At 34.9% G+C, this 16285-nt stretch overlaps 1 protein-coding gene across 1 annotated transcript in view; it reads left to right on the top strand.

Annotated features, from left to right (window-relative positions):
* The window catches only part of GBE1 (1,4-alpha-glucan branching enzyme 1), a gene marked incomplete at both ends in the record, with an annotated part of 250486 nt that overhangs the window by 97839 nt on the left and 136362 nt on the right, over positions 1–16285 (top strand). Inside the window, one exon of the mRNA XM_084231058.1 lies at positions 15638–15763. Coding sequence (XP_084087184.1) covers positions 15638–15763 — 126 coding nt within the window. The remainder of the gene's footprint in view (positions 1–15637; positions 15764–16285) is intronic.

Genomic DNA, 16285 nt, shown 5'->3' with positions numbered 1-16285 from the left:
TACAGGTGATGGTTTTTGTTTGTTGCCTTTAAAAATAACAGTGTCATTGTCATTTTCATATGTCTGTTAAACCAATTCTACTCTATTGTTATGTTAAATATTGTTAGTTTATGATGGCCAGTTAATTCTGTCATGACTTAAGGCACATTTACAGATGGCCATATGGAGAGGTTTGAAGTATTGATAATTAGAAGCAATCTATAATGTGTTGGATTGGCTATTATTGTAAGTATTTTTCACAAATTTCTATTAGTGTGACTATTTTCAACATTCTTTCAAATGAATCTGTAAGTCTTACATGAAAGTAACACCTTACTCACCTGTAAGTCTTAAAACATTTCTGGCAAATATGTAATTACTGTGGGTACTTTTTAATAAATATTAGGTTGATAACTGAAACAATTGAATTTGTCCTATAAGCATGGTATTTTCTTTCTTTTTTTAAATATTTATTTATTTATACAAGAACCCAGTTACAGGCCCAATGTGTGGGAGGGTGAGAGGATTCACCAGAGACAAAGCAGGGAACAGAACAGGCAGACTGATGAAATACACTGCTCAGGGGAGCAGCGGGCAAGACAGGAGAGGTCTGCTGCACCATGTGGGTTTCTCCCTGGCCGGTCAGCTTCACAGTGCAGCACAGTGCGGACAGCTTCACAGTGTAGCACTTAACTGCCTGCACTGCTAGGGAGGCCCAGGCATGGTATTTTCTTCGATCAGCTATAAACTATCTTATAAATTAGCTGTTTCTCAGCTGAGGTGCAGCCTTTTCTGTTTGCTCCTAGAACAAACTCATTTTTAAATTAATAAATGTGTAAAAAATAAAATAACATCTGAAGAAATTAACCCTATGGGCATTTTCCTTTTCTTCTCAAAACTTTTTGGTTGTTCTAGGCCCAGATTTTTGGTATACCAAACCATTCTTATCTTTGTAGTGCTGGGATTTTTTTGATACATCCCAGGAGTTTTCAGTTTGTCCCCATCTAATCTTGAAATTTTAATTCTCTTCCAGTTCTCTAGGCCACCAACCCTAGGTTTTACCTCTAACTATTTTTCCTCGTATGAACTTTAGTTTTTATTTATTCATAAAAGAATTGGGGTACAGACCACAGGTGTGGGGGAGTGAGAGGATTCACCAGAGACAGAGTGGAGAGCAGAGCAGGTGGATTTACTGAAATACACTGCTGAGAGGAGCAGTGGGTGAGACAGGAGAGGTCTGCTGTACCATGTGGGTTAGCTCCCTGGCCAGACCGGTATTGAACTCATGCTGTAGAGGCTGCAGATAGCTTCACAGTGCTGTGCTTAACTAACCCCCCGTGCCACCAGGGAGTCCCTCATCTAAACTTTCTGATTCCTCTTTTTTTTTTTATTGTCTCCAAATTTGCTTTCAATCTGTGCTCTTGTATTCCAAATCTGGTGTGTTCTTCAAAAAGGTTAATTAAAGAATCTTCCTCTCATTTTTTCATGGTTAGACTGTTCTTTTAAATCCCAGTTTAGGTACAGATCACTCACCCCCTCCCTACTCTCTCTAGCTCCTAGGATTTCTCTGTATTTCTGCCAACTCTTTTCTTTTTTAATGATAATCATATCAATTGTTTATAAAATTTAAATTTTAAAATTCAAACTTGAAACCATATGCAGGAAGAGAAGATTTTTTTCATGCAAAACATCTTTTGTTATTAATTCTCATGAAAAAGCTTATTCTGAATGTACATAGAATGTGCATAGAAAGGTAGAAATGGAAATTATGAGTGTGTGAGCTAATTAATTGTGGCATATCAATTATATTTTAGTTTTTTTACTGCTGTGCCTATGGAGATATTGACATTTTATTAAATTAAGCATCATTTTGATTTCTTAGGCAAAAAAAGATAGATCTCCATGTGATTTACCTCATGTACTAGTTCCTTATGTCCAGATATTGCATGTAGAAACTTACCTGCAAAGGATTGTGGAAAATGTGATTTTAAGCTTTTTATCCTCTCTGATACAGAAAGGAATACCAGAAAGTAGTTTTGTTATATGGCAGGGCCAGTGGCATCCCGGGAATCCAGGCTACCTGCTTTAAATGGGTTCTGACATCAGGACAAAACATACTCCAGTGTGTAAGACCTTCAGTGCATAGGAACTTTAATGCACTTAGTGTGTGCTGGAGAGAGGACAAAAAATATAGTTACCAAATCAAGGGCCCAATGTTACCTAACTCTTATATGCAAATGCTCAGCCAAACAGGGTTGGTCCAAGACTGGACCACTGACACCAAGAAGCTTGCACAAACCTAAGGCACCTTTTGGTGGGGACCCAAAGGAAAGGGGCAGAAAGGGCCAGGTAAGTCTGGAAGGAAAAGGGCCTCCCCTGGTGGCACCAGTGGTTGAGCGCCACACTGTGAAGCTGTCCTCTGCCTTTGCAGCGCCAGTTGGATCCTGGCCAGCCGGCGACAGACCTCTCCTGTCTTGCCTGCTGCTCCCCTCAGCAGTGTATTTCGTCAGTCTGCCTTTTCTGTTCCCTGTCTCTCTCTGGTGAATCCTCTCACCCTCTCGCACATCTGGCCTGTACCCCGGTTCTTGTATAAATAAATAAATCTTAAAAAAAAAAGTCTGGAAGGAAAAGAACAAAATAAAAATCCAAATCAAGATAAAGACTGCCATTGTCAGTTTCCCCATGGGTATCATACTCATAGCTCTGTCTCTTTCAAGTGCACCTTTCTATGTTCCCCAAGTCTCTGGTACAAGTCCAAAGCCAAGAAACAAGTGCAGCTTCTTCACATGTCTCTCTACTCCGTGTGCCTCCTCAAAGACCTTTTCTTGATTTCCCTTCCTTCCTTTTCCCTGTCTTTTCTAACCTCTCCTCCCTGCTCAGCTCCATCTTTTCTTGGATGCGGCAGGGAACCTGGAAACTACCCTTTCCCTGGGGATTACCCTGTTATAGTATTATTGACTGAAAGCCAATATTACTGTACCTTTTACATCAAAATTACAACTGAATTCCTAAGAATGTAATATCAAAAAAGGAAATCACCTGATTTTAGCAATGGGATTTTCATTTAAAGTAGCAATAATAAATATTTTATTGAAAAATTATTCATGACTCATTCATAATACAGAAATTGTAAATTTTTCTAAAATGATAGCTTAGATCTATAGGTTAATATCAATAAACTTAATTCACCATACCCTTTTATGAAGGCATTCCTTAATGTGAAAATGTTGACAAGTAAATGAGTGAGGATATTCATGGGTATATTCAGGACTTCAAATGAATATAAATTTTTGAATCAGCATGAGTGAGTGACCTTAGTGGTGATTGAAGTGAGATTAATTTTATTGAGAATAATAAATTGCTGGGAAGATTAGACTTTGAAGAATTAAAAGAATTACAAATTATTGCTGAATAATAAATTGAAAATTCAAAATAGATTAAGGCAACTTTCATTGCAAAGTACTTTTTATCATTTGCAGTGGTGTTTACTAGTACCTTAAGGATTTAGAAAATTTATTTCCTGTAACTCTGGTGTTAGTTTTCTTTCCTCCTTGATAAGGTTTTTTATTTTTTTTTTAAATAAAAATCTGTCCTTTCATTATTGGAACACGATCCCTGTAGTTATTTTGTTTTTTGCTTTTCTCAGTCCTATCTTTTATCTCCTACTGCACTGGACTGCAGATCATAGAATCAGAAGCAAGGGTGATACGTGGGTAGGGTGGTGGTGGATAGAAATAGGACTGAGGCATCTCATTTTAAAATGTTCCTCAGGTAGTTGTTACACATCCAGGGTTGAAAACTGCTGCAAAGACACTGATAAAAGTCTAATATTCTCTTTACTCAATTCAGGTGAAAAATGTTCATATTCCAAACATGTCACAGTTCAGTGTATACAAATCAATTTCAACAAGTGTTTAATTCCCTCTGTTAAGGCCACAGGGGAAAGTATAATACATTTTAGAAAGATAGCTGTAAAATAGCATTCTTTTCCTCTTTCTGTTTTAGTGCTCATAGAAGTGAATCACAGGCATCCAGAAAATGTTTATGTCCATAAATATCCGTTCCCTGATTACTTCCCTTAAGTGAACATTGATCTAGAAATACTGCAAATTTATTAGCTGACTTTCTTTTTCTTGTATCTATATAATATGAAATACCATTTATTTTATGATCTTTTATTCTTTGTCCTTCTGTGAGCATAGTGGATTTTAAATATGATTATAAAGTCTGGAGAAATGAACATATTTTTTCATCCTTCTTGAGGAGTATTGTATTTTTAAATAAAAGTATTCATTTTCTTCTAAATTATATAGGGATCATTTTTTTAAGGAAATGCTTTACTTGGTATTTGATCTTTGAGTGATGTGCCAAAAAAGGTAAAAAAAAATAACATTTTGTGACATTTTGTGATATTTTTGATTGTGTTTAATAGCAGTATTTGTCCTTGGTCAAGTGTGCTTTCAGAAAATAATTATAAAGGTGTGCCTATAAGATATCTTTTCTCATAAAGTACATGCTCTATAATCTTTTTTATGATTTAAGTATTTACATTTAAGCTGAGTTCTTTCATTGAGTTGCACAGATAAATATGTTAAATATCAATATTAATGTTCAACCTTCTTCAGGGAAGAGTTATTGTTTGTTTGTTTGTTTAACACTTCAATATGGTCATCTCTGTTCATTGCAGTAAGTGAATAACTTAAAATTTCCCCAGATGACTGAATGTGTCTCTAGTTCAGGGAAAGGAAAAGTCACATGGATAGTTTTTTTTTTTTTTTTTTGAGCAGTCACTAGATGCATATTCCCTGAGCCTCACACAATGGACAGGTGGGTAGTTCTGTTGTCTATTTTTGATTTAATACATTTCCCTGTGTCTATAGAAGGGTCATCACAATTGAAGATCAAAGCTCAAGTTTGTGCCCTGTGCTTTTGCTGTCTATGAAAGTAGTATCCGTGTTTAATAATTTGAGTGTACCTGAACTCAGGTTTAAAATAAGCAACTATTGTGACGACTGTTATTTGCCACTGATTCTTCCCTTTGTCACTGTCTCTACCTCCAGTGCCTGCGTACCTTACCAAAGGGTCATTTCAATTCCTGGCCAACTTTTGTGACCTACAGTAAAAGTCTAAAAAATAAGTTGACCAGAAATGATCCAAATACATATCTTGAGTTGCGTCTCACATGTAGTAGTTATCTATTCCCCGTTACACCACCATATATTTCATCACTTTCTCATTTTTTCATGTGTGTACTTATTTCCCTATCAATATTCATACACATCTATTTGCAGTTTTCTTTTCTCTGAATGCCGCCTATACCAGACAAAGTACATGTCTTTTGTGGAAGAAAAGAAAAATAAAAGTGAGAGTGTTTAAATCTATGTTATGAAACCTTAATTTAAAAAGAACACTTAAGCATTTAGGAAGAATCATTTTCATCTGTAGCAGTTTTCTTTATTAAATAGTCTTTAATTGTATTATTGAATATATTATAGTATATATTAAATATGTAATTGTGTGATTTCTCAAATAATCTTCTTTCTTAGAACTTTATATTCTGTGTCAAGGCTCTGAAAAGTTTTTAGACTTCCTTTTGGGGGTGAATTACTTCCCTTCCTACCCCCACTTTATATTTTACTTCATTACAGATTGCACTCCAAGTGATTGCTGAAGAATAGTATTCTTTTAATCAAATGATTCAATTTATCACCATATATACTTGTAATTATACTTAATAAATAGAATGATTATAAAGAGAGCTTTAACTCATTTATGATAGTATCCCCCATCCTTACACTTCAGAAAATGGTTCTTAGATTTTTTTTTATTGGCATTATACCAGATTATAACTCTGTTTACTTAATAGAATTCTAGCCTTCACTGCACATGGCTGAGTCCCTTTGAAGCATACTTTTTCAGTAATGAAAACTCACTGATTTTTTTCCCCCTTTCATGGCTTTTTTCTTTTATTACTGCATTGATCTTTCAATATCTTGGAAGTTTAAATCCTATATTTTTATATCATGTGTAATTCATTTGTTTTCTAGTCTAAGGCACCTAATCAATCTTTACCTGATTACAACATTTCAACATTGTTCCTATTCTTTTCACTTAGGAGTAGTTATTCTCACTTGCTCAGGGATATCGTTTTCAATGCCTGCTTCCTAAATCTCACATAATCCCTTTGGATTGTGTCTTTTTGTAGTGACCTCACTTTATAAGGTTTTTGTTCAGGTAATGTACTTGAAATGAAGCAAACACTTTATCAGTTCTACGTAGTGGGTTTTTTTTTTTTTTTTCATTTCTTTATAGATTTGCCTCAGTCAAAAACAGAGACCAAAAAAAAAAGTATCATAGCTGTAATTCTTCTTAACTAGACTGGATGATTGGGGAACTGAGGTGGAAACCTTTGGGAGTAATACTCCTTTTTATAGATACAGGAGCATCTGTCTTTGTAAATCATTCTGAATAAGGACCTGCTTTTAAAGAAGCAACTACTGATCTTCATTTCCTTTTTTTTTTTTGACAATATTATGCAGTTTCTTCTCTGCCGTGTGTATTACAGAAATTAATGTTTATATCTCTGTAATTCTCAATTGGTGTTAAATCAGGAGCAAAATAGCTCTGGCTATTATCTCTCAAAAATGGTCTCTTTGGGACTCCCTGGTTGGCGCAGGTGGTTGAACGGAGCTCTATGAAGCTGTCCGCAGACTCTGCAGTGCCAGTTCGATCCCTGCCAGCTGGCGAGAATCCCACATGGCGGGGCAGACCTCTCGTGTCTCGCCAGCTGCTCCCCTCAGCAGTGTATTTCAGTTAATCTGCCTCTTCTGTTCCCCACTCTGTCTCTGGTGAATCCTCTCACCCTCCCGCATATCTGGCCTGTACCGGGTTCTTGTAAGCATGAATAAATAAATATTTTTGTAAGAAAAAGCTTTCCTTTTGTTTCATGTATTGCTGTCCATTTTCCAAAGCTTGGCATAGTTTGATCTCATGCTAATTTTTCACATTACAAATTTATTTTTCGTAACTAATATTTTTAGTCTTTTAAGGAAAATCCTTTCATTAGTAACATTGTTTTTGATAGAGAAAATTATTTCTACTTGAACTATTGTTATTAGAGTCAACTTTGGAAAGATTTCTTTTTTTTAAAGAATTATTTATTTATTTATTTATACAAGCACTGGGTACAGTCAGAAGCGCGGGAGGGTAAGAGAATTCACCAGAGCCAGAGCAGGGAACAGAACAAGTAGACTGATGAAATATACTGCTGAGGGGAGCAGCGGGTGGGGCAGGAGAGGTCTGCATGCCATGTGGGACCCTCGCTGGAGGCCGGGGATTGAACCAGCGCTGCTCAGGCTGCGGGCAGCTTCACAGCTCAGCGCTCAACCACTGTGCCACCAGGAGAGGCCCGGAAAGATTTCTTGTTTCTTACTAAAGAAAATAAACTGAATTATGACACGTTTTAAAGTTAGAAATCCAAAACAACTAAAATAATGGCAGCCAACGAAAAATTATCAATACGTTATTGCTTTCAAAGTTCAATTGATTTCTACCTTTTCTTAGTTAAGCTTATGGCAGGACTATTGCCTTTTCTTTTTTATATGTCCAGTACTGCATAACCTAAGAGTACAGTGGGCTTAATCTAATTATTTGATCTGTTTGCTACCTTTCTTAATCTCTGAACACTGTAGTGGTAAAGGGTATCACTAGAATATGATACTTTTTATGGTTACTTTATGTGTATATGTCTTTTTAAGATTGTTTGATTAATTGAAAATTGTGAAGTAAATTAAGAAACAGATCTCTGAAATGTATGAATTTTAGTATACAGATATAATTAACAGAAAATTAAAAACACTTTAACATAACAGGTATAATTATTTGTATCCAGAGAAGACTGAATATATAAACAATGGTAGTGTCGGTTATAGCTCATATATAACCCTACCGATTGATTATTTGTAGTTTTTGGAAAGTTTGTCCATAAAGTGTACAGATACATATATCAGGGTCTTGTTATTATTGGAAAACTGCCAACACTTCTATTGATATCTTGGTTTTATTCCCTCATTAATTAAAATATAAACTGAGAGTTTAAAATGAAAGGTGCTTAAAATTCTGAATGAAATGTCTATAAGTATTATTAATATTGTTATTAATTTATTATTGTTTTTCAATCATCTATTTACTTAAGTACTCTCATTTCTGTTTAATGAAACAAGTATATGAAATATTGGATAGATAAAATAGACCCTCAGCTTATCCTTCTGTAAATTTAGAGTTATTATTTGTATCATGTAAAGGGTGGTACTTTTTATTCAATCTCTGAAAATAATTGCATGACAGTAGGCTAGCAATAAAACCTGCGTACTTCAAACTCAATTTTGGAAGTCTCTGCTCTCAGTTCGGAAGTCCAGTGATGTTTATCTGAAGGGGTTTGCTTTTCCTGGGAATTGCCACGGAAGACTTACCTTGTTTAATGAAGGTCACTGAAATGCATTGGTGTACATGTTTGTCTGCTTTTGGTGAGTAGGAAGTTAATAAGAGATAAAATGGATTATTTAGACTACTCATCAAAATAATGTGAAATTTTAACTCATTCTAGCACTGACAAACTTTAATTAAATTTATGTTCTTTCCATTTTATTCTTAGAAAGCAATTCTTCCTTTCTTTCCTTTGTTGCTCTGTTGGTTTTTATAGCTGCTGCTCAAATTTGGTGGCTTTAAATAACAGAAATTTGTTTTTTCACAGCTTTGGAGGCAATTAGGTTAAAGATTGGTATTACTGGAAATAAAAGTATTATAAGCAAAGCCATGCTCCCTCTAGAAGCTGTAGGAAAAAAAAGTTCCTTGCAACTTTCAGCTTCAGGTGGCTTGGGTTTTCTTGGCTAGTGTCCACATGAGTCCAGTGTCTGCTTCCTTGACCACATTATTTTTCCTCTCCTGTCTGTGTGTAAAATCTCCTTCTTAGAAAGTGATGTGTGATAGCACTCCTGAGTAGTCAAGATAATCATTCCATCTTAAAATCCTTTAATCACAGGTTTCAAGACCCTCCCCAGCACCCCTCCCACTTTTTTGCCATATAATATATCGTTCCCACATTCTAAAAATTAGGATGTAGACCTTCCAAGGAGCTTTTTTTCAATCTTCTACAGGGGCAAAGAGACTCTTTTTCTTACTGAATCTTAAAATTGGCCCAGAAGAAAAACAAACAAGATTGTGTAAAAAGGTATACTCATATTTTCTTTTTCTTCTGCTTTTTTTTTTTAAAAAAAAACAAAGATTAGAAAATTTTGAGCTGAATTAAACTGCATTTAAGCTATTCATTTTAAATTACACTAAGCCATTTAAAAATGATAAGCGGGCCTCTCTGGTGGCACAGCGGTTGAGCGCTGGGTAGCGAAGCTGCCCACAGCCTCTGCAGCACCGGTTCGATCCCCGACTGCTCCCGGGCCACTGGAGGAGGGTCCACATGGCACGAAGACCTCTCCTGCTGCCCGCTGCTCCCCTAAGCAGTGTACTTTGGTCCTTCTGCCTGCTCTGCTCCCCGCTCTGGCTCTGGTGAATTCTCTCACCCTCCCGCGCTTCTGACTGTACCCAGTGCTTGTATAAATAAATAAATAAATCTTTAAAAAAATAAATAAAAATGATAAGCGTCTTCAAATATTGTTTGTAAGTATATTTCATCAGGATTCTGGTCATTAATAGAATCATCAAATTCTTCCCTGGGATATCAGTTATTTTTTTTACTTAATTATTATCTTTTGATTACTTTTTCTATTTTTTTATTTTTATCATATCCACTTCTAAAAATTATTTAAATCATATTATGTAAGTGTATCACATCAACATGTTATGTACCTTAAACTCATACATTATTATATGTATAATTGATACACATATAATAATAATTTCAATAAAGTTTAAAAAATACTTAAACACATGTGTAGAATACATGTAGATATTCAGCACAGTATTGTACAGTGGTATGGCTATATCTGTTGTTTAATATATAAAAGTTATTTGGTATATATTTTATATATTATTTGTTTGCATATATTTCATTAATTTTATCAGTTGCATTAGATATTATTATATAAACTCAAAATAATTAAGAAGAGAGAGACAACCCCTTCATAAATTATAAATCTCTTTGGTTATTTCAGTACCTGATCAATTAGTTATTTTGATTAGTATCCTTTCTTCAGCCATCTCTTTATGAATTGTTGTTTGTAAATAAATATTCATTTCATGGTATGTAGTGATTTTGGAAGTATAATATGGACAAAGTAAATTATGTTATTCAGTACTTGTGCCTTTTTTTCTTGGTCTTCTACTCATTCACTTATGAAGCCTCCAGTTAAATGCAGTACTATTTTCCAGAGTACACTCATACTTCTAATCAGCTTTACACATCCATTGGTTTTATATAAAATTGTTGGCCACTCGAGGAACATCTTATCTTAGTAATTTTACAGTCCATAGGAACAATATTCTTTGGTAAGAAGCATTTCAAAAGGTACTCTTGGAATGAATGAATACACCCATTTTTTATTCTCGGTCTTCTTTGTTTCACTGTACTGTTTCATATATTGTATATTTGAATTCTAAATGACATTTTCTAAATAAAATTTTACTTCATACAGTTCACTGAGTCAGTATGACTTTTGCACAGGCAGGAGTGTCTTATTCACTTGCTTAATCTCGTAACATCTTCTTTTTTTTTTTAAAGATTGATTGATTGATTGATTTAGACAAGCACCGGGTACAGTCAGAAACCCGGAAGGGTGAGAGAATTCACCAGAGCCAGAGCAGGGAACAGAACAGGCAGACTGATGAAATACACTGCTGAGGGGAGCAGCGGGTGGCAGGAGAGGTCTGTGCTCCATGTGGGACCCTCACCTGCGGCCGGGGATCAAACTGGCACTGCAGAGGCTGCGGGCAGCTTCACAGCCCAGTGCTCAATTGCTACGCAACCAGGGGAGGCTCTCTAGTAACATCTTTTTTTTTTTTTTTAAGATTTATTTATTTATTTACACAAGCGCTGGATACAGTCAGAAGTGCAGGAGGTTGAGAGAATTCACCAGAGCCAGAATGGGGAGCAGAGCAGACAGACTGAAGTACACTGCTGAGAGGAGCAGCTGGTGGCTGGAGAGGTCTGCGCGCCATGTGGGACCCTCGCCTAGCGGCCGGGGATTGAACCTGAGCTGCGGAGGCTGCGGGCAGCTTCGCAACCCAGTGCTCAACTGCAACCCAGTGCTCAACCCCCACCCAATGCTCAACCGCTGAGCCACTGGGGAGGCCCCCTCTAGTAACATCTTTTGATGATAACTTCCCATGTTAAAGAGACAATTTGTCTCATTAAAAATGAGTCTGCTAGCATTTTATATTGTTATAAACTGTTACAATTTTACTAAATATCTATTTGTTATTCTAAAAAAAAATCATTATGATATTGTTATTAGTATGTTCCTTTCAAGTCATTTAATTTATCTTTTTAAGTTGTATTTTTAATAATATGTTAAGGGTCACAAGATACGCAACTTGAATAGCACAATTCTGCAACTGTATGTACAGTTTTTTAAATTATCTATTTGCAATTTTTCCTAAAACACTTTTCCCCTGATTATAGAAGCTCTGTAAGTGAAATAAAATGATTAACAATATAGAAACAATTAGAAAAATAAAAGCTAACACCTTAATATATCTAAAAAAATAAAAGCTAACACCTTAATATATGAATATAAAGATATTTCCTATCTTTTAAAATACTTCATTAGTTTGTGTGCAGTTTACATTAGGGAGATGTAATATAACATGTTTTTTATAACTTGAAAAAATTTTCTTGCAACCTTCAATATAATTCAACATTAAACAACTATATGTTATTCAGTCATTCATATTTTGTTAGTAAAAGTGACACTAAATTTAATATGTAAGGTTATGGTGTTTGGATACATCTCTGATTATTTTCACAAGGCAAATTTTAATAGGGTTACTGAATCATTGAGAATTACTTTCTCTGAATTTTTTGTGCATATTGCCAAAAAATTGCTATTCCATATTTTTTCAATTTGCTATATTGCATGTGCTGTTTTGAGGTTGTAAATTAAATGATGTAAAAATAATGATATAAAGTTTTATTATAAGAGTGATGCTAGTGATACAGCTCAGGCAAATTTTAATGAAGCAAGTTGTAACATTCTTCAAGAAAAGGAATGTTAGACCTTTAGGGAGAAATGCTATGAGGCCACCATGCATGCCAGTCTGCTTGTTAGAAAACAATGCTAGCAGTTCATGAGTTGAGCATAAACTCAGATCTAAGACTGGCTACCTCCTTTTATCATAATATTCCTGGTCCACCCACTCCTATTTATCAATCTAATCCCTCACCCAGTTGAGAAGACAAAATAATTGTATTGCTAAAACTTGGGGGCGGGGAGGGGTAGGAGGAAACAATAACAACAACAATGAATTCACTTAGAAGACACTGAAAAACATCTCTTATATCATGGTGTGTGTGTAGGAATATTTGCCATGTGGAAATGTACCCTGTGAGAGTTCTCTAAAATAATCTATCTATATAATACCTCTACATGTTTACAAAATAAAGTGGTGACAAATTTGAAATATGAAAAAATAAGGTTTTATTATTTAAAAAATCTTTTATCTGAGTCTGTGCTCAAGAGAACAAAAATATGGGAATTATTCTTTCTCCCCTCTTTCCTCCCACTCACCCTAACAAATCTAGTAAATTTCATTCCACAAAGGTTGTATTCTGTTCTTATTGGAATATCTCTCAAGTTAGATTTATTATAATATCCTTATCTGGCTGCCATAATGATTTAGAAATAACAAATCAAATGAAGGTAAGGTGACTAACCTAGGCAAGTGTATTGGTTAAGTAAATCTAAACTATTATAACAAAGATACCTCCATAACTTAAAGGCCTGAAGAATAGACAAATGAAATGGTCATAGAAAGGTGTTCCAGATTTAGTGGGAAAGTTTGTTTTTCGTATCTTTTGGGGAGTCAGACTGTTATTCTATTAGTCAGAATGAAGAAAGGATTGGGTAATTAAAAGTTTCCGTCCCAAGAAGCAATAATAATGATGATTGTTAGAAGAAAGAAATGAAACTTTTGGAAACAAAACTATTGAAGTCATACAGTGACTAAGTAAGTAATTCTTTGTGGGAAAATTTGACTATCTTCCTACAGGCTTAAAAATTACTATTTTGTGGCTTTTGGCAGAAAACATGAGACTTCTAAGTTAGAGACAAGTGGTTTTATTAATCAGTGTGAGCATCATATTTGCATTGACTCCTCTCATCTTTCTAGTCCCAAAGGGGTGATACTATATGGTCCTGATGGATGTTGCCCACACCATTGGTTTGCATCATGACTGAGGAGCAGTCAGCTTGGGGAATACATTCTTCTGTAGCAAGCTGTAAGCAAGCCTATTCTGTGTCTACAAGGGAGACATTATCTTATTCCTCAGAGTTGCTTGCTACAAATACATCCCTGAGAAATGGCCCCTGTCAACAGTAGTCAGAAACTTGTATTTTCAGCATGCTCAGTAAATTATGTAGGAGTATCGGAGACCCAGATCCATGGAGGGACTGTTCCTGCCAACACCCATCACTCATTAGCTTCTAAAGATATTCATGTATATACAGTGAGATAAACAAAGTAATGTTCCAAAGACTGTGGAATTAAATTCAGCCTGAGAAGATTCTTCATGTTCTATACTTAAAGTTTCAAGTATTTTCTCTGCCAGCAGACACCTTCACAAATAATTATTGATTCATTATTATCCTTTGGAGAGGTTGTAGAACTGTTTGCAAAACAGAGAAAAGATAGCTGGATGGATTAGGCAGAGTGTTATTAACTGAAGACCAGTTAATTATTTTATTTCCTCATAGCCTGTTATGTGTTGGTGGATGAGTAAAAGGGCCTTTTCCTGAAACATTTCACTGTTATACACTGTTATACATTATATTAGAAATTGATGTGGCTTAAGGCACATATCTTTTGGGATAAAATACTCCTGAAATAAATTGATCCTATTTTATTGATGCTTTTTCATGTGTACTGATTCCTTGACTGGTAGCACTTGTTTATGATCAGCTTAAGTAAGTGGGAGGCATAATAAAGGCGAATGAAATAAATTCATATAAGTTAGACATTCCTGTTAACTGCTCACCTGTTCTTTTCTCCATAAGTCATGATTTATTTTTTGGTATCTGAAAGAAGTACTGTAGAAGCTTGTTAAGAGCAAGAAAATGAGTGTCAGGAACTCTGTTTTCAGCTTTGGGCTCTGCCGTTTGGTGACTTTGGGACTTTTGGCAGCTCACTTAATGTCACTTAACATTTGAGTTATTATTATTTTTTATTTTTACATAGAACTGGGGTGTAGGCCATAGGTACAGGGGGTAAGAGGATTCACCAGAGACAGAGCGGGGAGCAGAACAGGCGGATCCACTGAAATACATTGCTGAGGGAGCAGCGGGCTCCCCTGTCTTTAGGAACACAGGAAAGGTCTGCTGTGCCATGTGGGTCAGCTCCCTGGCGATGGGTCTAACTAATGCCACACTGGCTGGTGATAGCTTAATAGTACTGAGACTTAACCCCTGTGCCACCAGGGAGGCCCATCATTTGGGTTATAAAGAGTGTCTGAACTCAAGTGTGATGTGACTATTAATGTTCATTCTAATCTATAAAGCATTATACAAATATATATTGAGCAAGAATTATGTATACTTGAACTTTTCTCTAATAAAGGAGACTGAAGAATATGTAACCTCACAGTGTTGAGAACATAATATAGCTTCTAATATGAACATTTTTTTATTTTACTCACAACATTGGATTTGGAAAAAAAGGAAATTAAAATAACCCTATAATTTCCATCTTTTGAAGGTTGCATTCACATGGCCCATTTTGTTCTGCAACTATGATGAAAATTCAAAATTCTCCCTTCAGTACTAAGTTTTAAACGGTGGATTCAGTAAAAAAAAATGTATTTGCATTTTTAGTTTGGATAACAATAGCAATACTACTGTAAAATGCAAGAATGTGTTGTTAAAAGGGAAAATATTTGGTATTACATAGTAAAGTATACTTGCCATAGGGCATAAGAGCAGTTGAGAAATGGTAGAAAACATTTACAGGGTATTATATCTGTTTGTGTGTGTGCAAAATATAGGTGTTAATCAAAATCCTTGTTCCGCAATGGTTTGTTGAAAATATTATCATTAATAGCTGCAAAGTGGAAAAGAGATGGTGATATAATGTAACACTTTTTCTTAATAGAATTTATTTCCTTCTGTTGATTTATAGACAGTAGTTGCCAAATAGTATTCTTACCTTTTTAATATCTGCTCCATATATAATTGACCCACTTGGGTGATTAGTTGATAATGATGAAAATCATGAATCATAAAATATTCAAGCTGGAATATTTTAAGGTTCATATACTATAGTGCAGAAGGAAAAATAAAGCTATTAGAATTTAAACTTTAAAGGTAACAATTGGATGGTAATTTAGATTCTTAAGTTCATTTCTCCTTTTCTTATTTGAAGCAGTAATCCTAAACTATTAGCAATATCTTGGACTTTTGAAAACATTTAAAGCAATAACATCTCATTCTCTTTTTAGGTTGTTATTAGGAGTAAAAGTGGAGAGATCTTGTATCGTATTTCACCGTGGGCGAAGTATGTGGCTCGTGAAGGTGATAATGTGAATTATGATTGGATGCACTGGGATCCAGAGCACACGTACCAAGTGAGAACAACAAATCTTTAAATAAATGCTTGTTGCAATATTTCTGGGAAAATTAAATTTTACTTTTGTAACTATAATAATGTTCAAATTCTCTCTTCATTGTTCATTTAATACTTTACATCATTGTACTCATTATGCTATGCATATGTCAGAGTCCATCATCTGTAACCAATAAAATAGAAGGTACTTTTTTTGTCATGTGTTTCTGAGGTTAAAGTGGTAGGGAAATACTAAATGTCTACATAATGAATGATGTGTAAGGTTTACAGATTTTTTTTTTTAAACTACAATGTCTAATGTATCAAAGACTCCTCAGTGATATAATATTTCTCACTGTCATGAGTTTAAAGCAGGATTACTGTCTTTAGGAACACAGCAGGGGAATGGAATCTCATGAACGTATTAATTACAGTAATTTTTATTGCTGTCTTATTGTCTTATTGATAACATTAATAGTATCCTTAAACTCATTTTCTGCCCTTTAATTTGTTGAAGCTGATTAATAAATGCTTTGCATTTAAT

The sequence above is a fragment of the Talpa europaea genome (genome assembly GCF_964194135.1).
Source record: "Talpa europaea genome assembly, chromosome: 4".
Classification (NCBI taxonomy): domain Eukaryota; kingdom Metazoa; phylum Chordata; class Mammalia; order Eulipotyphla; family Talpidae; genus Talpa; species Talpa europaea.
This window is presented reverse-complemented; position numbering and strand designations above follow the sequence as displayed.